At 45.9% G+C, this 25950-nt stretch overlaps 1 protein-coding gene across 1 annotated transcript in view; it reads right to left on the bottom strand.

Annotated features, from left to right (window-relative positions):
- Positions 1–2534: 2534 nt before the first annotated feature.
- FANK1 (fibronectin type III and ankyrin repeat domains 1) overlaps positions 2535–25950 on the bottom strand; it is a 118758-nt gene continuing 95342 nt past the window's right edge. The window contains 10 exon segments of the mRNA XM_081234109.1: positions 2535–3141; positions 3144–3180; positions 3288–3332; positions 3422–3499; positions 4018–4161; positions 7134–7299; positions 10266–10331; positions 11197–11271; positions 12255–12336; positions 20520–20644. Of these exon segments, the coding sequence (XP_081090235.1) occupies positions 3116–3141; positions 3144–3180; positions 3288–3332; positions 3422–3499; positions 4018–4161; positions 7134–7299; positions 10266–10331; positions 11197–11271; positions 12255–12336; positions 20520–20644 (844 nt within the window). The 3' untranslated portion in view covers positions 2535–3115.

Raw genomic sequence — 25950 nt, forward strand, 5'->3', positions numbered from 1 at the left:
AGAAGAGAGAAATTCAAAAAGAAAGCAAGCAGGATTAGAAACATTTACATCCGGCATATCCAGAATAAAAATCTAATTGCAATGGGAATGTATTACAAATTTTTTTTAAACTAGCATCCAATTTCATAAAGAACTGCAGTGAGTACCGAGAAATATAGATTTACAGAATGGTAACAAGTCTCCTTATTCTTACCACCCTCTACCCATGACAAACCAAGCAGGCAAAAAATAAGTACATAGAAGACCTCATAGTTAATAATGTAGCTCAATTGATTTTTTATATATATATATATATATATATATATATATATATATATAAAATAATGCACTAAAAGTAGAAAAACAATCTATGCCCTAGAAATGCAATGACTCTTGCGTCAAAGCTGAATAGCAGATTATCTAGCAAATAGCACATGAAACCATTTGTGATAACACACTACAGCCATGTTTCTCAGACTCCTTGAATTATAAGCACTCACCTGGGGGCTCCCCTGGTGGCACAGTGGTTGAGAGTCCGCCTGCCGATGCAGGGGACACGCATTCGTGCCCTGGTCCGGGAAGATCCCACATGCTGCGGAGCAGCTGGGCCCGTGAGCCATGGCCACTGAGCCTGCACGTCCGGAGCCTGTGCTCCGCAATGGGAGAGGCCACAACAGTGAGAGGCCCGTGTACGGCAAAATAATAATAATAATAATAAGCACTCACCTGGGATGCTTGTGACAATCCATTGCTCCTGCCCTTTCCCGAGAGATTCCAATCCAGAGGGAATTCCAATTCAGAAATAAAAAGTATAAATTACTTGGGAAAAATGAAGCTAATAAAAGCATGGGTTGCTTCCTTGTGAAAATTAAAAACACAAGATAAACCACCATCTAATCTTATTAAGGAAAAATATTAAAAAGCAAACACACATAGCACCTGAGCATATAGAACTCAGCAGCCCACTGTAACCCAATGAGATCACCTCAGGAATATAAGGATGGTTCAATATTTAAAAATCTAGTAATCCAAGTCAGCAAATTAATAGCTTGTAGGGAAATAGGCCATATTATCATAACCAGAGATGCTACAAAAGACATTTGATAAAATTCAATATCCATTCCTGAATTTTAAATAGTCCAAATATAGATAGATAGGTAGAAAGGTAGGTAGGTAGATAAAAATTTTAAGTCTGAATAAAATAAGATTGGAAACCAAAGGACTTGAGAGGTGCTTCAGTGGAAAATTAAATTCACAGATACAAGCTAGGGCCTTACAAGCAGTCATTTTTGGCTAAGTTACACTGCGATGACAAGCCACTCTTAAATTTCAGTGACTTATGATATGAAAGGGCTGCTTCTCACTCACATGTCATGTCCATTCTGGGTGAGCTCTGGCTCTTGTCTCAGGACCCTGGGCTGACGGAGCAGCCACCATCCAAATCACGGCTGGTGTTGTGGCAGAGGCAAGAGGGACCTGGGGATTCTTAACGCTTCCTCTCGGAGGGACAGGAGCCACTTCCACTCACATTTCATTGACCAAAGTCAGCCCCATTATATGGCCAAGGTTGACCTCCACAAGAAGGGGTGTGCCCTCTTCCCATAGGTCATGAATATTATATACAACAGACCAAGGAATAAAGTTGAGGTAAATGTCAGCATTGATCATCGTGGGGGAAAAGGAGCCTTGGAACGTTGTGACGATGCTCTGATTTTTAGAGAGTTTTTTTTTTTTTTTTTTTTTTGGCGGTACACGGGCCTCTCACTGTTGTGGCCTCTCCTGTTGTGGAGCACAGGCTCCGGACGCGCAGGCTCAGCGGCCATGGCTCACGGGCCCAGCCGCTCCGCGGCATGTGGGATCTTCCCAGACCGGGGCATGAACCCGTGTCCCCTGCATCGGCAGGCGGACTCTCAACCACTGCGCCACCAGGGAAGCCCTAGAGAGATTTTTAAAATCTATTCCAACAAATCTAAAGGAATAAGCATTTGTACAAAAGGTAAAACGCTAGTGAAATATCTAAGGAGAGGGCTGCATATGATCCACAGATCCAGTTCCTAAGGTGGACAGTCTATAAGCTGTATGGAATAAAGCTGGGAATTGCCAACATCAAAAAACTGATTGTGTGTTTCTTCTCTATGCCCTTCCCCCAGAGCTCTGGCGCTTTAAGAACCTTTTAACTGCTCTTTCCCTGCAGAGAAAATTCCAGTCCCGTGCAGACCGCTGTAGCTGGTCTTCTCCTGGGGTCAAGCTAACCAGCTTGTCTCTGGAGACGCAAAATGCACGCGGTCGGCTCGCTCCCCGCTTTGCTGGTGTTTAAGTGTGTCTGCCAAATTAAAGCTTCAACACGTTTGTGTCTGAGCGTCCAACCAGCAGACCTGTTCAGTCCTACTTGTCTTAGAACTGAGTGATGAGCATCAGAACCCCTTCTGCTCTGAGGACTCGATGTAATCATATACTCCTCTTTGGCAAAGTTGTCAACAGGCCAGCAGGCCGGCTCTTTCATTATCAGGGCCTGAGTGTATGCAAACACATCCTCAGACAGGTCTGCTCTAAAAGGACTGCTCTAACGGAGCAGAATCGGAGTCTTGAAATATGTATCTTGTGCTTTGATGTGAGGCCAACGGCTGAGCGGAAAACTCTTCACGTGGCCTCCTGGGCTTTCAGGAGGAGCGTCTCTCAGGAGGGAGCACCAGCCTGACCACACGGCCTGGAAGGCCTTAGGTCGGGAAGGAAGGACATAATTAAAAACACATGGGAGAAGGAATTTCCACCGGGTCCTGGAGTGGCCCGGAGGACAGCTTGGAGGGCAGGAGCGGGAAGTGGGAGACCCGTGTATGTTTGTGCAGCTCCGGGACATAAATATTTTGCTTCACGTCTAACTCCAAAACGCCCAAGCACAAGAAAAGATCCCCGTTCTGCAGACGCCCGATGACGACACCACCACCACGCGTACTTAGGTAAAAAAAAGATGTATTTCAAAGTGAAAACAGTCGTATGTTACAAAAGTACTGTGACTCTTCACTAAATAATTAATCAAATGTACAACCCTCAAAGATGCAGAATTTCGCCTCTCTAGTTCAAGTCCCGTTTTGCTTCGTTTCACTTGGCTTTCGGAGGGAGGTAAGAGGTGCCCCGGTCAGCGAATGGATGACTTCTTCGGCATTGCTTTTTTTTCATTTCTTCTAATAAGGAGACTACATTCTAGATAAACAAAAACAGGTGCATGTAATCCAAGGTTTGGATTTTTTTGTGGTTTTTTTTTTAAGTGCTGCAAAATGAGCCTCAAAGGGCAGAAAGAACATCCCAACCTTTCTGTCAAAAACTCTGGCCATTTCTAGGACACCTTTGCCAAACTGAAAGAGAAAACGAGAAAAATTCTTTTGTATCTATGTTCTCTCCTCCTCGCCAGGAAAAATCCTTAGATGGAGATGAAGTTACATACCTCATTTTTCACACTTGTGTCTGCCCCTTTGTCAAGAAGTAACTGGACTAATTCTTCATGGTTATTCAGCACGGCCACCTAGGAAACAAACAGTGGGGGTGAGCGGAAGGGGGTGCCTGGTGGGACAGGTCCAGGACACCCCCCAGCAGCGTGCTCAAGAGTCAGAGCTGTCTGGGGCCGCTGTGGCTTTGCAGGATGGGTGCGTGGACCTCACTGCACCGCGACGGCAGCTGCAAGGAAAAAGGAAAGGAAATCTGCTTTCCTCCATGTAGGATAACCTGACAAATCCTAGGCCAAACCAGGACAGAGAACAGCACTTCTTTGTTTTTAATCCTAAAATGGCCCCAGGGACCGGGGTTGGTAATCCTTCAAGAAAGTTGTCAAAAGACAACAAAAATACTAGAGTGACTCCCCCCACCAAAAAAATGCTATGGTGACATTGCCATATCTTAATTCACAGGCCCATAGGGAATACACACGCGACCAAAACCCAGTGCTCTTATGTGGCTGCCCTCGCAAGAATTTCTGTTACAGGGGCAGCTCTGACCTTAATTCCACCTGTCAAGCCAGGCTGCTGTGTGTAGCAAGGCACATACCATGAGAGGGGTCTTCCCGTCTTTGTCTTTCACGTTCACATCCGCGCCTGCGTCGATCAGCAGAGAGGCGACCTTCTGGTTCCCTGAGACCGCAGAGACTCTCATGAGCGGGGTCCACCCCGAGCCAGCGTCCGTGGCGTCCACCTGGAGAGCCACAGGGAGAGTGGCTCTTAGCCCACTTTCTTTTCCTGAAAATCACTCATCAGAAACTTATAAAGAAATGTCTACTTGCCCAAATTCCCCCGATTTAGATAGCAGTCCTTCTAGACCTGGTGAGAGTTGATTGGACTGTGCTGATTTCATTCGCGTTTACACAGTGAGCAGCTGTGTTTGGACCACTTTAGAGGGTGCTGAGAGGCCCCAGGAGGCCCCTCCCCACCCACTGGCATCTTCATTTACATTTTGTTCAAATGGAAAAAAGATGGGACAGGAAAATGAAATATAATCACCTTCTCCTTGGCCCCATGGGAGCCCTGCCTTATTTCCTCGTGCCTAACTTTCCTCGTCTGGTTTTTAAAGAGTGTCTGCCACTTACTTTTTTTTTTTTTTTTTTTTTTTCCTGTACGTGGGCCTCTCACCGCTGTGGCCTCTCCCGTTGAGGAGCACAGGCTCAGCGGCCATGGCTCACAGGCCCAGCCGCTCCGCGGCATGCGGGATCCTCCCGGACCGGAGCACGAACCCGTGTCCCCTGCATCGGCAGGCAGACTCTCAACCACTGCGCCACCAGGGAAGCCCTGCTGCTTACTTTTAAGGGTCTTTGTAAGCGGCTTTAAATCCCTTCTGGAACAAGACAGTAATATAAACACCCACCCTGATACTTACCAATAGGTATTAATTTTAAGCAGGAGAACTACAGCTGGAGTAAATACAAAGCAACCAGATCTCTTTCATGAAATCCAGTCTGAAAAGTTAGCCAACCTAACGCCTTGTCCAAAATGTAGTTTGCCTGGTAGTAAGATGGGCCATTTCTAATCATCTGCCTGACACTAAGATCCTTCAATTTCATGCTTTTTAAGACATAGTCTAGAATAATAAAATGTAGATACCTTCTCCTCCGATCCCAACAGAGACCTCATCCATCCATGAAGAGTGGTACTGAAGTAGACATATACACGTGTGCACAGACGGATGCATGGATGCACACACAGGTCTAATTCAGAAGAATTACTTACAGAAGAATTACTCAGAGCTATCTGCAGCCTTAGTATGAAGCATCAGACCTGAATAACAAACAAGGAACTGCCAGTAGGGCCCTAGGACCTTGCAGGTGATTTGTGTGTATGAGATTAGCCACTGTAACACCGTTAAGATGTGCAGCTCTTCCTCTTGCAAATAACAAATAACCTTTGGGCAGCAAGCTCCATTATATTTAAATAATAATAAAATAACCACCTCGTACCACAAGGTACTTTATGCATTTTCAAGGCACTTCCACGCACATTTTCTCTTTTGGTCCTGAGGGTTAAACGGGGGTAGCCATTTTTACTCCTGGTTTACAAATGTTTAAACCAAGTCTCAGAGAAGTCGAATACCTTCCCTGAGGTCACATGGCTCATTAAATGTAGAAATGGCTCCCCATGCAAATAACTCGCTCTCAGTATAGATCATTCGATTTGAGAAGAGGGTGACAATGCCCCACTTTGCTCCCAGATCCAACCCACTGTCTTCCAAAGCATCAGATCAACCACCTGCCAAGAGCAGAGAGGGACTCGTGTTGACATCATCTACCAGCCACCTGCCAGCCACACAGAAATCTTTTGTGGACACATTTATGGAGTTCCAGTGCTACAGAAAAAGATGGAATTCACCCCAAATGAGTGTGTCCATAACTAAAGCCCAGAGAGCCTACACTTCCAAAATTCCAGTATTAAATGTTGATGGCAGAGACATGCCCTTCCTTCAGCAAAGGTCAAACTTCATTTTCAGCTACAGACTTTTACTGGGTCCAGAGCATGAGCAGAATTCATCATAAACCAAACAAGAGGAATGTGGCTGTCGCCACCACCCAAGGCAGGTGTGGGCCCAGACCACCAAGGCGCGAAGGCTGATCCTTCTGACCTTTTGTGCGTGTGTCTAAAACAAAACAAGAAATGTAATAAAAGGGATTTATCTTGATTGAGGTTCTTCCTTCAAGGGGCCCTCTTCTCAGGCCACTCAAAGCAGCAGCAGGAACCAGTGAGATCCCACAACTTAAGCCTTGCTTTTGCTCAATCACACTTCAGAGACAAACTAGGAAAAATCTACAGGCATCTTCCGGGAGACATAGCTCTTCTTCATTCGAGTTTATTTTCCAGGTCATCAGTTTAATTTCTCAGTAGTCTACACCATCTGGCAATCACAATTAGGAGAGAATTTTGTTCATCATTCCTTATTTCTATGCCCTGAAATTTTTATTTAACTTCTTTGAAGTCTTGAACTAAAGTTTTCAAAGTTAGCAGCAGTTACCCTAATGGAGCTAATTCTATTTGCCCATCTTCAAATATCTTTAGAAGTCCAAACAACTCTACTTCTATTTGCCAAGTAGAATTTGCACTTTCTGATGACATGAAACCAGAAGCAAACCAACATGCCTTCATCAAAGCAAAGACACGAGAGCTGGAATGCTCTATTCTTGATGTTTGCTCTTTGGAAGTTTTTTTTTAATGACTAATCTTTAAAGCAAACCAAGAATAAACATAATCTAATTCTAAAATCAATAAGCAGCACTATGGCTGTAAGAGTTCTGAACATCTTGGTGCGTCCAGCACCTATGACAGTATCTGGTGTGTTGTAGAGGCACCATCAAGCTTTGTTGGCGTAGGGAATGAACAAAGGAATAAACAGAGTAGAAGCAGCATCAGGTCCAGCTCTGGATTCAGCACTGTTTCTTTTTCCCCCACACGAGATGAACCTCCATGACAATTTGAAGCCTCACTATCATAACAATTCTATAATGATCTTTTTTTCCCCCAAGGCTTCAGGAACTTTCTTGCTCATAAGTCAGAGAACTTTCTCCAGCCTTTCTAGGTTCAACTAATCAAAAGACATCCACATGAGGCCCTGCTTGTCCTAAACCCCTATGGAACAGCATTTAGGTTCTTAACTCTACGTGTGTAGTTAACAAGGACAATCCGTACCTCACAGCCGTCCTTTATCATCCACTCAATCACATTGCAGTGGCCTCCATCTGCAGCCCAGTGCAGAGCTGTACAGCCTCCTAGGTCTCTAGTGTCCCAAGAAGCACCATGTCTTCGGAGGTATTTCACAACATCTAGGTGTCCTGCGTAGCACGCAAGCATTAGACTGCAACACACAGCAGAAGAAGCATTTGGCTATAAGTGGGGTCTCCACACTCAGGTCTACATTTACCCTCCCTGGCTTAAACCTAAGAGAGAAATCCTAATTTGGGTGGAAAAGCCATGAAAATTATTCACATAAAATGTATGTGTCTATCAGCTGATGAATAGACACATTGTGGTATATCCATACAATGGAATATAATTTGGCCGTAAGAAGGAAATGAAGTACTGATATATGCTACAATGTAGATGAACCTGAAAACATTACGCTAAATAAAAGCCAGACACAAAAGGCCACATAGTATGATTTCATTTATATGAAATGTCCAGAATAGACAAATCCATAGAGACAGAACTAGCAGGTTAGTGGTTGCTGAAGCTGGAAGGAAGAGATGGTAAGTGACTGCTAATGAATATAGGGCTTCTTTCTGTGTTGATGAAAATCCTCTGGATTTATACAGTGATGGTGGTTACACAACTTTGTTCATACATTTTTAAACACTGAATTGTACATTGTAGCAGAATGAATTTTATGGTATGTGAATTATACCTCCAAAAAATGAATAATCACTGTAATAGAGTAAAATGTTGGATTTAAAAACATCTACCAGTCCATGATGATATTCAAAAAAGAAAAAGAAAAAAAAATCTCATTGGACACTAATAGAGATAACTATTAAACCAATTCCTTACTCTAAATATTGGTACTTAAATAAACATTTATGTTGTCTTTATAGAATACAATGTCGTCCATCCCCAGTTGATGAGGGAAAGCTCCTGTTAACAGAAGACTACACAGCTAATAAATATAGGAGGAATCATGGAATTAGAAAATCACTTTTTGGCAAGTCCCAATTAAATAATTGATTCAGGCAAGGATCACAGTAGATGCTAAAATTTTGGGATGAAAGTTTAATGGAGAACAGGATATTCACCCTGTACTGAATTTCTAACCCACAGATTATTTTCTAATTGCAATGGGAAGCTATATCTTTACAGAGGAAAGATTTCGCTGTTACACCCTCACCAAAGGATCAGAACTGGAATCACCAACTGTGATTCATGCAACCTGCATCACAGGCCTGACAGAGGCAAACTGAAGTCACAACACCAGCTCTGAAGTGCTCTTGCTAAGAATGTTAACTTGAATCCAATCAAGCCTTTAAACCTAATTTTAACTTTATTGGAAATAATGAACAAGTTAAATGCCTCCTTCACACCTAGGAGACAACTGAGCAGATCAAGAACATAGGGCATCCTCTAAGATAATTGATCCCGTCTCCTCAAAAGTCATTGCTATAAGAAAAAAAATTTTAAATAAATAAAGAGACGGAGGACCAGTTACACACACACAGGCTTTCACCTTCAGTCTACTGATGGGAAGTATTAAGAAATTTCCTAATCTAGACATCCTTACCCTCCTGCATGATCCCTTAGCTAGGATGGAAGAGATACATAAATGTCTTCACATAAAGACATACAAACAGCTTTCTTTCTATCAGATTTTATCGATAAGGCTATCCTCTGTAGCTTTCCAGTTTCCTCTCTGCTGTGGAAAAGTTCAAGGTTATTATCAGTACCTAGAAAATCTGAACAAGCTCATTGGTAGAACAGAAAAACCACAGAACCTATTTTGGAGGTGAGCATTTAATAAATTTTCTAATTTCTTGTATGGATATTGGCTATTTTGGATGTTCTACTTGTTGAGTTGATTTTGATGGTTTAAATTTTCTCTAAAAAAGTACCCATTTCAATGATTTGATCAAATCTATTTTAGATGCAAGTGTACCACTTTCTTTTCATGCTTAAATTTGCTCTATACTGTTAAGAATCCTTTCAGATTTCTAATTTTTTCTTTCCTCTGAGATTTACAAAATTGTTCCATTTTATTGTGTAGCTTTTGTTTACGAGGTAGCTCTTACATTTCTCAACAATCTTTATTTTATAATCAATTTCTACTTTTTAAAAATTCTTCTCTTTCATACCTCTCAAGTTTTTCTTTTTCCTTTTTAAAATGGCACTAACATTTTTTCAAACTTCTTGAATTGATGGCTTAGTTCCAAAAATACCTAAGAGTTATTTGAAAAATGACTGTTTAAACTTATAAGTGATTTTTTCAATGTTACTAAAATCTATTGCTGCACTATGTCCAGAGAGTGTGGTAGGTAGGCTTTCTGATTTTAGAAATTGATGTTCTCTTTGTGGCCTACCATATTTGATCAGTGTTTTGTAGCTACTCCTTACATACTAGTTTGCAGTGCATAAACCTTTGATCGGCATGCATCACGTGACTATAAGCTCCTTGAGCAAAGGCTTTGCATTTTATTCACTGTTCTACCCAAGTGCCAAGCACAGAGCCTGGCATGTGGTAGTCATTCAATAAATATTGGTTGATTTGAATTAATTAATTAAACTTAATTACTAGATTAGTGATTATTTTTTATGTCTTTCTAAAACATTCTCTCATCATTGTAAGAACAAGTTTCCAAGTATCATGTTCTTTCCACAAACTTCTCCTGCGAGGCACTCAGCCCTTTCACCTCAGGGAAGTAACTGGGTTGTATCTTTGTGAATGCCTTTTGCTTCCTTGGAAACACCGAAGACTTCTAGTTAACAGAGTCAGGCGAAATGCAATGCGAGCCCTTAGGGAGGTAGAAAGTGCCACAGGCACTTACAACCAAATGCCCAGCACACAACTGCTTCAATAACTCTCACTTACAGGGCGCTTAGTGTCTGCTGGGCTCAGGCTAGGGAAGGCAGATGCATTATAATGGATATCCCCCAAAATACCCTGTTGAATGGAAGAATAAGTGGACGAGTGAATAAGCCAGTTTCTGAGTTGCCACTGTTCCTTTGAGACCTATCACCTCTCAGTACTGTCAAAAGAAACAAGAAAATATTTGGGTAAATCAAAAACCCAAGCCTAGTAACACAAGTATGGGAACAGTTTAGGGCACGTTCCATACCTACCTGTCCTTGCCACTTCCATTCTGCAGATTCACATCTGTGCCGTTAGAAACGAGGATGTTCACAAGCCTAAACAAGACAAATTTCAGAGTCGCTGGATAAGCAGCTTAGATGACTAGGAACCCACGATAACCCAGTACAAATGAACGACTGTATATTTAAGACCTGTCCTGGCAACTCTCTCTTCTCCATCTTCAGAGGCAGCTGGTTTTAAAGGCAGGGCATTACTAAACCAAGAAACTGCCTCTCCACACCAAAACAAAAAAAACAACAACAAAAAAACAGGTTTTTACCCTTTACATGAATTAGTCATTGAAAACAAAAAACCATACCACATGAAACAAATTAGACTATGAAACTAACTCACTCTCACTTTAATGCCCATTGGAAATACATTTTCAAATGGTAGAATCTAATGAAAATCCATTTCTATTTCTTTAAAAATGGCATTTTAGTAGTTAAAATATAAATATGTTGGAAAAATAAGCTCTTAGTATTGATGTGTATCTCCGTGAGAAGTAGAGAAAATAGATTGTGTCAGTGGAAATTATATCTGAGCAACCTATCAGGGAAATTTGTTTTCTAGAATGAATATCCCTCCCCTTTCTTTTTTTAAAAGAAATTCACATTCCAATACCCAGTTTTCCCAGGACATATAAAATACCTTGCAAAATGTAATTAAAATGGCTACCTCTCTTCCTTATCACATGATTATACATTTGTATACCCTCTCCTGCATGTTGTGCAACTTTATGATAAAAGCAGCTGAGCTTCTGTTCAGCCCCTACATGGCTCAGTTTGGGAAAGACAACTGAAGCTGGGTTCCCCCCAACCCCCCACGGCCCTTCCCCTCCCGTCCCTGTCCTGAGAGGAGCCTTTGGGAGGAGCGAGGGGCTCAACCCCTCCCTAAGGGATGCAGAGGGAAGCGCCATACCTGGTGTATCCCCTCTGGGCAGCGACCATCAGAGCGGTAAAGCCAAACTTATTGGGAACATCAACCTTCACGCTGCTTGGGGGAAACAGAGAGGGAAAAAAAGAGATGAACGTGCCCACACGGCTCCCTGTGGATTCACAGCTGACTTCTCTTTCAGGGCACAGGTGGTTAAAATGGTTCATTTTCCTGAAAATTCCAGTTCCTTCTGCGCCACTAAGTTTTTGTTGTCTTAGACTGCCCTGCCTAATGTTTTAAGGGATTCAAATTCACAAGAAGAGGAAATTGCTGTCATTTCACTTAAAATAGGCATTTCCTTCCATTCAGAACCATTATGTAATCTGCTAAAATCCTCTATGAAGAGCACGGCCCCTCTAAACTAGCGGGGGACACAGTGGCTTCACTGCAGGCTCTCAGCTCCACCCAACACGAGCCTGGTCCCCACCGCACCCACTGGGCAAAAAGCACTGCTGCTCAAAGAAGAAAGCTCAGCTCTTCGATAGCAGCTGAGAAGCTGTGGCGTTTTTCGGGAACCTTCTCCAACTTACAGAGCCTCATTCCCACATGACTTGTCTTCCAAGGCACTCAACACTATCAATTCAAAAACGATCTAGATAACGTTGTCCTCTTTTCATCTGGGAGACAGCTTCAAGCACCTCATTGGTGGCAAGTGTATTCAACATTTTCCCTCTAGGGTTTTATCAGCCTTTTGAGTTAGAAACAGCTGATTTAGTGATTCCTTAATTTCATCAGGAATTAGACGCAGGCATTTAGGGGCAACATTTGCCTAAATGCTACGGCATATAAGCAAGAGTCATACGTTATTTCTGGGAAGAATATGACACCCAGACTTGTCATACCTGTTTTCAATGTTCATTTGTCTACGGTCATCCTTACGAGCCATGCTGCACTCAGTTACCTGAGATCAATTTTGGAGCCAGTTTCAAAGCCGTGGGGAATTTTAGGAAAATAAAGTTAAGCTGCATGAACGCATTTCTAAACGCTTACTGGGCATTTAAAAAAAAAAATTTTTAAGTTTTTAAAAGGCAGAGCTCTCTCACCCTCCTTGTAGTATTTGAAGCAGCAAATCTTCATCGTTCACGTTGACAGCTCTATGCAAGTGTTCACTGCTTATGGGTTCTCCTGAAGAAAGTAGATGGAAAGCAGTCATCCAAAATATAATGAAGGAAGGTTCCTTCCAGCTCTATTCCTCCTGTGGCCTTGAGTGGAAGTTCATGTTCACCTTCAAGAATGCACTTGGCAATTCCGCTGAGTATCTCTTACATGACATACTCCACTCCTCCTTTTACTGAAAATAGACCTTGTTTTCACATATTAAGAGAAGAACATTTAGATTGTCCTAAAGGCTTGGGACATTTTCAAGTTATAAAAGTACCACTGTGTCGATGTTATTTTGATATTTGAAAATAATCCTTTCAGCTTTCAGAAGACATAATAAATGTCTCTTACGAGCAAGGGAAAGCTCCACCATTGTCACGATGTGCTGGTTTTGTTTGCCAAGGAGTCACTAAACTATGTGAGCAACAAACGAAAAAAGACAGATTGCTTTAACATTGGAAATGCACGATTTCAGTCCTTCCCAGGAACATAACATTCACGTTGGCCTTGCCTCCTGTGAGCCTGTGGAGGCAGAAGGGCTCATACCCAGAGAGGTAGAACACGGTGAGAAAGCCTGATTGTGGGAGCGAGCCTGCCAAGTGGGGAAGAGCAGGCGAGGGATTCTGAGCAACAGTAAAGGAACAATGGGGAGAGGGTCAGCTCTTCGTGCATTAACTCCTCATGGAAGAGAACGGGGCACAAGTCCAAAAATGAGCAGTGTGTGAGCTCAGGACCAAGTGAAAGAAGCCCGTCCAACAGGATGTTTATTTCATGGCTTCATTTGGTTCACCTTCCAGGACGTTCTGACTTTTTGGATGATTAGGATTAAGTTTAAATGAAATAATACAAGTCAAGGGCTAGACTAGCACCTGTACGTCGTAAGTATCTGTTGTCAAGGTGATACTAACAGAGCGGCAGCTGCCCTGGTCCCGGGCAGCCCACCTTTCTCTCCCGCCTGGTGTCCAGTCCCCTCCCACACTAAGCACACTACCGGCCTTCACAGGCATTGAGCTGATAATCCCTGGCTTCAGCCATCTCAAAAGGGCTCATTCATTTATTCAACAAATGCATTTCATTTTTTGTGGGTGGTGGGGTTTTTTGGCCGCACCATGTGAGATCTTAATTCCCTGACCAGGGATCAAACCCGTGCCCCCCAGCAAATGTTCATGTATAGCTTACAGGCCTAGTCTTGACACCGGGAGCCCCAGAGAGAAGGAGACACACATGTCCGTCTCTTGCCCTTCACACTGCAGGGCCCACTTTCAGCTGTTACTATTCTCAGCCCTGAAAGAAAACATTCCCTCCACCCTGTCCTCCCACCGCACCCCAGACTACCCCCTGGGGCTCCCCCCACCCCTTAACCTCCCTCTTTCAGTCTGGCCTGCAGAGATCCCTGGCCATCTCAGCCAGAGGGGAAGTAAAATTCCCAGTCCTGCTCCTCATGGTGGAAAAACTCTGGGACGCCAGTTCCCAGGCACAGGAGCCAATTTTCTCCTGGTTTCCTTGGAGGATTTTTCGCTGGACAAAGTACAAACCGGGAAACAGTGGGGCAAAAGAATGAAGGGATCCCTGTCGGAGTGACCTTTCGCTGATACCCTTTTCTTCTGTTCTGGTCAAAATAAATTCAAGCCAAGTTAAAATTGTTTTGAAAGAACAATTCTGTCTGCTTGGGCTTGCCAATCTCCTCAAGATGTCTGAGCTACGTTATACTTCCTTTTCATCATTCCACACATAGTTTTAGACCAAAAGCCTCGAAGACATGTATCCTGATAACCCACCAGAGGACAAGGCCCACGGCAGTCCCTGGCCTTCTGAGGGAGGTCATGTGTTTCACGAGGGGCTATGGGAGGGGGCAGGGTTTTGCCCCCTGGAGGACATTTGGTAAAGTCTAGTGACATTTTCGGTCGTCACAACTTAAGGATTGGTACCACTGGCATCTAGTGGCTGGAGGCCAGGGATACCTCTAAACATCCTACAGACACGGGGCAGCCCCAGTCACCAACCGTGCAGACGCTGAGAACCCCTGCACTAGAGTCATACGGACTTAACATGACCCATACTTTAGTGGGCAAATGAAACCTATGGAAAGTTCCTCTTCCCTCTCGCTTCCCAGAAAGGAGGAGAAGGATGGTGTGGTGGGAAAGTCTCCATTATCCCACCAAACGGCACCTACTTCTGTGACTCTCAAACATCAATTGCCACTAAAAACACCAAAATAGGGGCTTCCGTGGTGGCGCAGTGGTTGAGAGTCCGTCTGCCGAGGCAGGGGACACGGGTTCGTGCCCCGGTCTGGGAAGATCCCACATGCCGCGGAGCGGCTGGGCCCGTGAGCCATGGCCACTGAGCCTGCATGTCCGGAGCCTGTGCTCCTCAACGGGAAAGGCCACAGCACTGAGAGGCCCACATGCCACAAAAAATAAATAAATAAATAAAACCATTTTAAAAAATAAAATAAAAACACCAAAATAAGTGATTTGCACAGAATCATCTAGAAGAACATAGGAAGTTCATCCTATTTCTACTGAATTTTAAAGTATGGTATCCTAACTAGATCCAATTAACTAAGCTGTCTCTAGAACTTCACATGATGCTTTTAATCTCCTTCAGACCACAAAACAGGGCCAGAAAGGCTGAGTGAGTTGTCCAAGGTCACCCAGATAGGAGGGGGCAACATCAGAGCTCAAAGGGAGGTCTTCCAAAAGGCCACACTCCTTCGTTTGGGGCTTAATAGATGTCGAGGTAGCTGACCAATCCATTCTATGCTTCCACTCTTACTAAATTTTGTATACAAGCAGACATCTTAAATACACACACATGAGCCCCCAGCCCCCGCAAAGTGCCAAGTGCAAGGGGAGGCCTAAAGCTTAGAAAGCTTCGGAAAAGTGCTAACTTCTTGGGATTTGAGGGAAAGCTCTAAAAGCACACGCAGCACCCAGCACATTACGCCCTGACCACCTCATCATCCCTCTTACCTGCCCAGCCTGGCTCTCCCGGTACGGGCACTTCCCATCCTACCCAGGGAGCTCTGCATCGTGCAAATATCAGAAAACAGAATAAGTTCATTTCGTGCTTAGAAGCTTGAGGACCGTGCATAGCAGAGACCAGGGTATCTTGATATTATGATATAATTTCAATAAATGTATTGCCTATTCCAGTTTCTGCGAGAGGTCATCAGCGCTCTCCCAACTTATTCTGAGATCAAAGGGACGTCTCACGGAAGAGAGGGAAAACAACATAATGGTTCATCAGCCCCTGCTTGCTGAGTTCCAGCAAAAAGAAGCAATAACTATCATTGGGGCATGAAAGGTCTTTCTCAGCATTAACTCATTAACCCTCTCAGCCCCCTGCCAGGAAGGCAACGAGGTGCTGAGGATGACCGCCAGCCCAGAGAGGGATCAACCGAGGCACGACAGAGCCTCCCAGGTTACAGGAATTTGACAGAGAACAGAAGAGCTCAGAGGCTCTTGTCTGCAGGGCAGAGCAGTTCTTTCTACTCCCACTTTAGGCGGGAGTCATGAAGAACACAGAGGACATTCCAGGGTGAGCAGAACGTTCCAGTCCTCCGCCCCCGAATCCTTCAAGACACGGTGGGCCTGGCCCAAGGGACTGCTATCAATAAGTGCAATGGAATATGAAAAAGGCAGGCTTTGCCTTTGTGGGTTGGTTTTTCTAATGTTTACCAGGGTGTCACAATGATTACAAATATTGAACTGATGCTGCCCGTGGTGAGGACGCCCGTCGTCGAGCAGGACCACAGGAGGGGACGCCTGGCTAGGAGGAGGAGAGGGGGGACAGAGAGGTCTCTGGGAAACCACTGCTCATGCTCTGCAAGAGGGTCATTTAGCTGCAGATGTCCCGATAGATATTAAAATGTGGTGATAACACCTTTCTTGGTGGAATTTAAGTCTCTATTAAAAACAGTGAATAAATGATGAGCTCATTGGCAAAAAATATTTGCCAATTAACAAGCAGCAGCTGCTTTCCTTTCTTTTTAAGGGCCCAACTGATTAAAATTGCTCGCTGCCTCACTTGAACAAGAGTCTCATGTACTTCACCTGGGGGCGGGGAAAAAAGGCTGAGCATCCTTTATTCAAAGTACCTGCTTTTGTGATTCATTAAAGCACTTTCTAACCGAATGCAAATTATCAACCCACAGAAGCATTTTCACTTGTTTTATATAATGTGCACATTTTTAATTCTTTGTTTAGCATGATCTGCCTCCTTAAGAGAGTCTGCTTTGGATATTATAAGAGCAACAGCCTAAGGAAGGAGCAGCCAGCCAGAAGGAAGGGCTACCGGGGCCTTCCCACCCAGGAGTGTGTCCTGAGGTTGAGAGCGCATCCTGGCTGCAGGCACGTGTGCTGTGACCTGACACTCGGCTCCCAGGGCATCGCCAGGAGCCTCATCTCCAGCCCACCCTCGTCCCTGCAGGAGGTCTTGTCTGATGAGCCATGGAAGCCACTGCAGTGACAAAGGCCTTGGACCATTGGACCAATTTTCCGCGGCTGCCTCTCAGAAGCCAGCTGAGCAAGGAGAAGGCACACCTGGCCTGCAGGCACCACCCTTGTCAGCTGACAGACCGAGAGCTATGACGGTCTCTGCCTTCCTAGAAGAGCTCCAGATGGTGCCCTGACTCCATGTAACCTCTGGCCAAAGGCCCAGGAGCCCCTGCCCTGGCTTTGATGTGGTGTTAAGGATCCTAGGGGCCGCCTACCGCAACTGGCTCTACGCCCAGTTCACCCTCACCCGGCAGGTTCAGGGGGCCTCTCCCCAGCCAGTGGGAACCAGATCCATCTCCCAAGAGACAGGAAGGCAAGCTGAGCCAATCAGACCTCCTACTCCCCTCAATACTGACGGGGGGCTTTTTTTTTTTTTTTTTACATCTTTATTGAAGTATAATTGCTTTACAATGGTGTGTTAGTTTCTGCTTTATAACAAAGTGAATCAGTTATACATATACATATGTTCCTATATGTCTTCCCTCTTGCGTCTCCCTCCCTCCCACCCTCCCTATCCCACCCCTCTAGGTGGTCACAAAGCACGGAGCTGATCTCCCTGTGCTATGAGGCTGCTTCCCACTAGCTATCTATTTTACATTTGGTAGTGTATATATGCCCATGCCACTCTCACTTTGTCACAGCTTACGCTTCCCCCTCCCCATATCCTCAAGTCCATTCTCTAGTAGGTCTGTGTCTTTATTCCCATCTTACCCCTAGGTTCTTCATGACATTTTTTTTTCTTAAATTCCATATATATGTGTTAGCATACGGTATTTGTTTTTCTCTTTCTGACTTACTTCACTCTGTATGACAGACTCTAGGTCCATCCACATCTCTACAAATGACCCAGTTTTGTTCCTTTTTATGGATCGGTAATATTCCATTATATATATATATATATATATATATATATATATATATATATATATATACCACATCTTCTTTATCTATTCACCTGTCGATGGACTTTTAGGTTGTTTCCATGTCCTGGCTACTGGCTATTGTAAGTAGTGCTGCAATGAATACTGGGGTATATGTGACTTTTTGAATCATGGTTTTCTCAGGGTATATGCCCAGTAGTGGGATTGCTGGATCATATGGTAGTTCTATTTGTAGTTTTTTAAGGAACCTCCATACTGTTCTCCATAGTGGCTGTACCAATTCACATTCCCACCAGCAGTGCAAGAGTGTTCCCTTTTCTCCACACCCTCTCCAGCATTTATTGTTTCTAGATTTTTTGATGACTGGGGGCTTTTCGTTTGCCATCCATCCAACCGTTTCTTAAGGATCTTCTATAACGAGACATGACTGACCCATCACCCTGGCCCCTCAGGAGCACATACGGTAGGTGGAAGACAAAGAAGATGAACGAATACGTAAAATAAGGGGCAAGGGGCGTTTCTAGAGGTGGTCAGACAGAGCTCTGTGCTGGGAGGAGCAGAGTGTGGAGCAAACAAGGGGAAGCCCCCCGAGGAATGGCCTGGAACCGAGCTCTGCCCGGAGTGGGCACGGCAGGCCCAGCAGTGGGGAGGGAGGGCACCCCAGAATGCCGGGGCAGAGCCAGAGGAGTGCAGCACTGGCTGGGGGTGGGGGGATGGGAGGGAGCCCAAAGGCGGCCTGGGGGAGCTGCCCTCCAGAGTCTCCTCCCACACGCTGGGCTCCCTTTGCCCACTTTTCTCCTGCCCCCTCTCCTCCCTTCTCTGTGCCTTCCCTCAACACACAGAGAAGTAAGGCACGGTCTGCTGCTCTGCCTTCTTTTCTTGCCCCTAAAAACTCCAGGAGCTCAATATCTCCCATAGAAAAGCAATGCTTTCACCCTCACCAGATTCAGGGCCAAGCCCTCTTTCCTGACCTGCATCTCTGGAATCGACCATTTCACGTCAAAAGTCTCCTCTGAAACTCTGTTTCTCCACGGCTAGCTGAGCACTGTTTGGGGGTGTATATGGCATCCCCACCCTCAGTTTGAACTAAATTCTCAGTTTGCTAAACTGAGATCCAATCCCCTGATGCCTTGTTTGCAACGGAAGGTGTTATGAACCAACTCAAAATCTGAATTACCTTTCATCTGCACAAAAATGTCCATCAGTAAATGCTTAAAGGACACAACTGAAAGTCACAGAAAGAAAAAAAAATATATATATATATATATGTATACAAGCCAAATGCTACATTGACTGAAATTTTAAAATAACGTTTAACTCACAAAAATTTTAAATAATGTTTAACTCCCTTTGTGCAATCAAAAAAAGATTTGTCTGGGGGCTTCCCTGGTGGCGCAGTGGTTGAGAATCTGCCTGCCAATGCAGGGGACACGGGTTCGAGCCCTGGTCTGGGAAGATCCCACATGCCGCAGAGCAACTAGGCCCGTGAGCCACAACTACTGAGCCTGTGCGTCTGGAGCTTGTGCTCTGCAACAAGAGAAGTCGCAATAGTGAGAGGCCCGTGCACCGTGATGAAGAGTGGCCCCTGCTTGCCACAACTAGGGAAAGCCCTCACACAGAAATGAAGACCCAACACAGCAAAGATTAATTAACTAATTAATAAACTCCTACCCCCAACATCTTCTTTAAAAAAAAAAAAAGATTTGTCTGTATTTTCAGTGGGCGGGTATTTTCAGAAGTGAAAAACACTTCTGACCGTTTTAATCTTCACAATATTCTAGTTCAAAGATGGCACTTCATACACACACACCTTCAAACTGTTTTAAAATACCAATCACAGGGACTTCCCTGGTGGCATGGTGGTTAAGAATCCGCCTGCCAATGCAGGGGACACGCGTTTGAGCCCTGGTCCGGGAAGATCCCACATGCCACTGAGCAACTAAGCCTGTGCACCACAACTACTGAGCCTGCGCCCTAGAACCCGCAAGCCACAGCTACTGAGCCCATGTGCTACAACTGAGCCTGCACTCTAGAGCCCGCGAGCCACAACTACTGAGCCCATGTGCTGCAACTACTGAAGCCCACGCTCCTAGAGCCCGTGCTCCGCAACAAGAGAAGCCACCGCAATGAGAAGCCCACACACCACAACAAAGAGTAGCCCCCGCTCGCCTCAACTAGAGAAAGCCCACGCGCAGCAACGAAGACCCAATGCAGCCAAAAATAAATTAATTAAAAACAAAAAATCTTTTTAAAAAAAAGAAAGAAAATACTGATCCCAGAACATATCTGCACCCTTAGATCTGCCCTGGGCAAAGGATGCGGCCTCTGTCCCCCACCTCTGTGGGGGCCCCCTCCCTACGTCCTGTGGACAGAAGCAGCGCTTTTCACTGTTCCTCACCCACAGGTTCCCAGGGATCAGACTGCTGCGTCAAGTCTTGACGGACACACTGAAGCTGTCCAAAAGGGACGAAACGCTGAGTGGACCTCCCACCTGAGGTCGCCCGGGGGGCAGCCTGTTTCTCCACGTGGGAACGCTTGCTTGGCCCACACCCCTCTGGCCCATTTCCTGAGAAAGGTGACTCCATCCTTTTTTTCTGAACGTGCCCTCCCAGGGAAGCACTGGCACCAAAACAGCTCTTGCATTTGTTCAAGCATAATTAGACTTCCCTTATGCGACGGCCAGGCCCGGCCAGTGAACAATGTTATCACAGTGCTTAAAAATGGAATGGTTTCTGCTTCCAGTAAGGCCACGCAGAAAGCAGAATACCTTCACCTTCACATTGCTTGTCACCTTTAGATAAATGAGTTTCGAGTTCTGCATACTCACTGGTCGTAGATACCGAGACCACCGGGCTGTACTCATGCTCTCCGGAGGGGCTGGTGACCTTCAGTCGAAACCTGTACAGGGTCCGTGGGTCCAGACCTTCCACAACATGCTTAGTAGCATATCCCCTAGACGGAAGGAGACACACGTGATGATGACACCAGGTGATCGGGGCAGCGTCCTCTGAAAGGTATTAGAAGAGCAAGTGGAAGGGATTTCTGAGCACTGTCTACCCCCGGTACAGAGCTGACCTTGGTGGCTGTCTGTCTCTCACCCTGGGCTGAACTCTTGAGCACAAAGGACAGGACAGGCGTCCACCCCTGCCCGGCAGGTGCCCTCGATGCCACAGCCCCCCTCCCCCAGGGCTGACACACAGCTGGCTCGCAATTTTGTACTTTGGAGAAATGATCACGTCAACCCATGATTTTTTTTTTTTTTTTTTTGTCCTCATATGGCAAAGTTTCACAATTGAAAGCTAAGCTCGGCAGTCCAAGTAGCAGATATGTGATTGCTGGGTGGGGTCTTCGGGTGGATGGGCGCTGCTGTGTACCTATTGCGGGCAAAATCCCACTGCAGGGAGAGGGCGTGACTGGTCGGAGCCCCCGAGCAGCTGGGGAGGTGGGCAGCACAGAAATGACTCTCTATCACGCCACACGGTCAGGTTCACCTAGGAAAACGTTTGTGGAAAGCAGGTGCTGAACGCTTGGAGAACAGAAAACTGATCAGAGCCTGCGATGGAAATCTGCAGGCCTCCAGGCAGAAGGACTTGAGTTGGATCGTTTGGAGCTGAAAAACGAGCACCAGGAAATGCCGGCGGGCACTGCTGCTAGCTCAGGAGACGCTGAGACCCAGTGAAGGGGCCGAGACCCCGGCCCTCCGGCCGGGAAGCAGGACCTGGGGGTCTGGTTTTGACTTGCCGCACTTTCTAGCATACCAGGTCTCCAAAGGTCCAAGGAGTTGTATGTCTATCCCAACAGTCCCAAAATCTCAGCTCCCCTTTGCTGCCAAAAACCTTTCTTAGCATCTGATTAAATTCCATGTATCTCTTTTCAAAGCCTTCATCTAAATCTTTCTTTCCTTACACCTCAAAGACTTGATCTGTGTGTGTGCAGGGCGGGTGGAGACGGGGTGAGGATGTACTATCTCCAGCTCTTTTCTTCTTTCCTGCTTCCACATCCAGCCCAGGCCCTGCCCTCCTCCCTTCAGGACACTCTCCACAGCCCCTCGGATGCCAAGCTTACCATCTTTTTTCCCATTTTCTGTCTATAACTTTCCCTTCATTCTCAGCAGACTTGTACAGAGGCCAGAATCATACTTTGGGGTTCACAACTAGTCTTTCAAAAATGTCGATGTGCTACCTAAATATTTATACATCAATTCCTTTCCATGCAACTCACCAAATCTATCTAGTGCCCACTACCTGGGAGGTGCGGGGCCGGGCTGGGGATGCAGCCCTGGACCAGTTCAGGGCCGAGATGCATCTGTCAACTCTTGCTGACGGGTGCAAGGGCAGGGGCAGTCCAGGACAGTGAGGCGTGACAGCTGCGTCAGACTGAAATGACAGTGCTGGGGTTGTACTGATAAACCCACTGGAAAAGCAGTGTCTCCCCAAAGGTGCAGGCACAGTGCCCAGTGCATAGAGAGCCAGGCCCACCATTGCTCCAGGGGGAGGGGAACCCTTCAGGATAGTTTAAGACAACCCAGAAGGTCTTCTGTCTCCCAAACTCACCCATCAGACAAGTAATTTCTCTACCGTGAGGAGTGAGTGAGGGGAGAGGGGGCCCCAAAGCATGTCCTTAGCAGAGAGGCCTCTGATGTAAAGTGAGACATGGGGCAAGCAACTTCCAGAACAGACAGGAGGATAGGCAGGGGAAGGAAGGAGCCAGGCAGTCTGAGGAAGCCACGTGGACTGGAAGGACAAGGAATCCCAGGGGGATGAATGGTTAGGTGAGAGCAAAGGGTAACTGACAGAAAAATCTAGTGCCGGGTGATCAGGCAGGTCTGGATCTGTGCTCCTGAGAGGAGTCTCAGCTCAGAGACCTGGAGGACCATGTTTGAAAACAGGAAATGATTTCCAAAGACCCTTTGCCCTTTGTGTTTCTCTCCCTTTGTCGATTATCCAAAACGTAAAATTTTAAGCTGAAATGAAGTCCAGAGTACTCGAAGATCCCCCTTTTCTGCATCACAAGTTACTCCAGGCACCAAAACCTAAATGACTTCTTGGGCAGAGCTCTAACCGAGCCAAGAAAAAGATGGTGGCGGGGGGGTGGGGACAGGGGACGTTGAGGCCCTTCTGACCTTCGTCTGTGTTCTCCTGCCCTTCAAGGGTGGACGCAGCCCTCTTCACTGAGACTACCCTTCCTTGAAGAATATTTCTCTCCACCTAAAGAAGCCATGTCAGTCAAGGTGGTCTCTAGCTACCCCTCCCATCCTGCAGTTGCACGTACTCTTCCCACCGTTAAGAGTCAAATTCCTCCCCCCGTAAATAGGATGGGATGTGGCAAAGGGATGCTATGCAATTCTGGGCCCAGCCTTAATACAGCTTCTGCTCTTGCTCCCTTGGAAGCCAGATGCCACGTAAAGATGTTCAACTTCCCCACTGGAGGGAGAGGTTGGCTGGTGAGAGTCACTGGAAGATGCCAGACAATGAAGGAAAACACAGGTCAGCCACCCACTGGCCCCACTGCCCCAGCAGAGGCATCAGACACATGAGTGACACCACTTGCATCCTTCAGCCCCAAAAGAGCTGCACCAGCCAAGACCACGTGGAACAAAGACTTGCCCTCCCCATGCTGCCCAAATTGTAGGATCATGAGCAAGCGTGTATTTTACACTTTGACCAAAACCACTAAGTTTGGGACAGTTTGTTACGCAGCAATAGATAACTGATACATCATGTACCAACAACAAAGAAACTATAATAAAGACAATTAGGAAATGATACCGACAGCCTTAAGAAGCCAAAAAAACAGAGTGTTAAAACTAGATACAGAGGCTTCCCTGGTGGCGCAGTGGTTGAGAGTCCACCTTCCGATACAGGAGACATGGGTTCGTGCCCCTGTCCGGGAAGATCCCACATGCCGCAGAGCGGCTGGGCCTCTCTGAGCCATGGCCGCTGAGCCTGCACGTCCGGAGCCTGTGCTCCGCAACGGGAGAGGCCACAACAGTGAGAGGCCCGTGTAATGCAAAAAAAAAAAAAAAACAACAAAATACAAAAAACTAGATACAAATATATTTACCATGAAAGAAAAAGCTCTGAAACCAAGACAAATGTTCAGAAAAACTGCATGGTTTAAAAAAAAATAACAACAACAACAATAAACTAAAATATATCAGCTTGGCACAAAGTAATCTTGTGAGTGGGTGGGTTTTATTGTTACACGAGCAGAGGTGTATAACTATAGCTATTTGAATCATAGAAACTGAGTCCTCAACTTGTGGCATCTGAAAAGGTCTTTAGGAACTCAGTGAGACTACAATGCTCAAACCTCAATGGAATTTAATTGCCAGGTGGCAAAGACTTAACATAGTTTTAGACCAAAATAAAACTAAAAGTGCCCCCAATAAAATCCAATGGTGCTAAACATCATAAGATCACCATGAAGCAAATAGCACCTTCATAACCCCTGGAAAGATAAATTACAGAACCGTCTGAGAAAACAGATGCCACTGGGCACCGTGATTGGAGGCTGGAGGCTCTCACAGCATCAGTAGAGGTGGTCCCATGGAGAGGACCAGAGACACAGCTGCCCACTAGGGTCCTCCACGACTACAATGCAGACACAGGGGTGACACCAACTGCAGCACAGACACAGGGATGTCTCAGAGCAGCTGTGTATCGAACGTCTGGAGATGCACTACTTTACACCGCCCAGGCATGGTAGCTCAAAGGATGAAGCAATCTTAGAACTTTTCCAAGTTCTACTTCCAGTAGAGGAAATATATCAAAGTGTAAAGCATACCATTATTTCTGTTATCAGCCAAAGCAAATATCTGATGCAAGAGCTGAGCAAACATGAAACATAACAAAGTAAGTACTGAAATGCCCAGAGACTCAGTTGCCAGACTTCTCTTCTCCCACTATGTTCCACCCCCAGCTTTCCAATCCCGCCACCTGCTGATGACTCTGAAATCCATTTCTCCAGCCCAGACTCTCTCCTGGCTGGTTCTTCCCCAACTGCCTCCTTGATGTCTCCACCTGGATGCCTGATCGTCCCCAAACGAGCTTCCGCTCCATCCCGAGTCTCCGTGGTTTGAGCTGCTCAGGCCAAAACCTTGGTGCCACCTGTGGAAGACTGGATTTTGTTCACAGGTACTTGGTGCCCTCCCAAGGATTCTATATCCCAGTGCTGTGGAGCTCAGACGTGGCAGGACTTGCTCTGAGCAATGAAGTATAAACAGAGGTGCAGTGTGTCATTCCGGGTGGAAGCTTCAAGAAACGGGGAGCCCCAATCTCTGCCTCTTCTGGCACCATGAGTAGCCACGTTCAGGCAGAGGCTACTCCACCAGCCTGGCGACACACCACGGGTGTTCTGCGTGGGAAACACACGGCTGCTGTTGGGAGCCACTGAGGTTCCGGAGCTGCTGTTTCCTGCAGCCCAATGGGGTCGATCCTGAGATGCTACTGATGCCCCTTGACTACCCTCTTTCTCTCACATCCCATATCTGGTGCACCAGCAAATTCTTCAAATCTATCTTCCAAAGCCCTGGTTTCACCACTTTTCACACTCTGTTCTGTTATCTCCCACCTAAATTATTGCAGAAGCTCCCTAATTAGTCCTCCCTGCTCTGGCCGCCTTTCCTCCTCACAGCCTGTCCTCCTCTCAGCAGGCAGAGTGACCCTCATGGAGCATAAGCACCATAGCCCTCCCCAGTTTATCAGTGTCCAGTGGCTTCTCACCTCACAAAGTGACAGCCCCCAAGCCCCGTCCCCACGCTGGCCCCATCCCATTGCTTATTCACTTCACTCCTCAGTGTTTCTGGAACGCCAGGCACAATCCCGCCTCCAGACATTTTTGCCTGCTGTGTCTTCTGCCTGGAATGTTCTTCCAGATACCCATGAGGCTCCAGATACCCCTCACTTGCTTCTTTACACAGATTCCCTTCTCAGTGAAGCCTTCTTCACCTCCACTCCAAGCCTCCAACTGTTCTCCTCTGCTTTCCACTTGGTACTTAACCACCATCTGACACACTACATTTTTACTTATGTATCTTATTTATCGTTTGTCTTCCTCATCATGAGGGAGGAATTTTTGTCTGTTTGTCTAGTGCTGTATCCCCGGCATCCAAAACAGTGTGTGGCACATAGTAGGTGCTGACTGAATGAATGAAACGCATGATAAGGGTACCAATTGTCATAGGAATTTAGAGGGATAGATAACAGGATAGTAAAGGGATCTTCTCAGTCGAGGTAGAATCTGACTTGGGTGGAAGA

This window comes from Mesoplodon bidens, assembly GCF_964165515.1.
Source record: "Mesoplodon bidens genome assembly, chromosome: 1".
NCBI lineage: Eukaryota > Metazoa > Chordata > Mammalia > Artiodactyla > Ziphiidae > Mesoplodon > Mesoplodon bidens.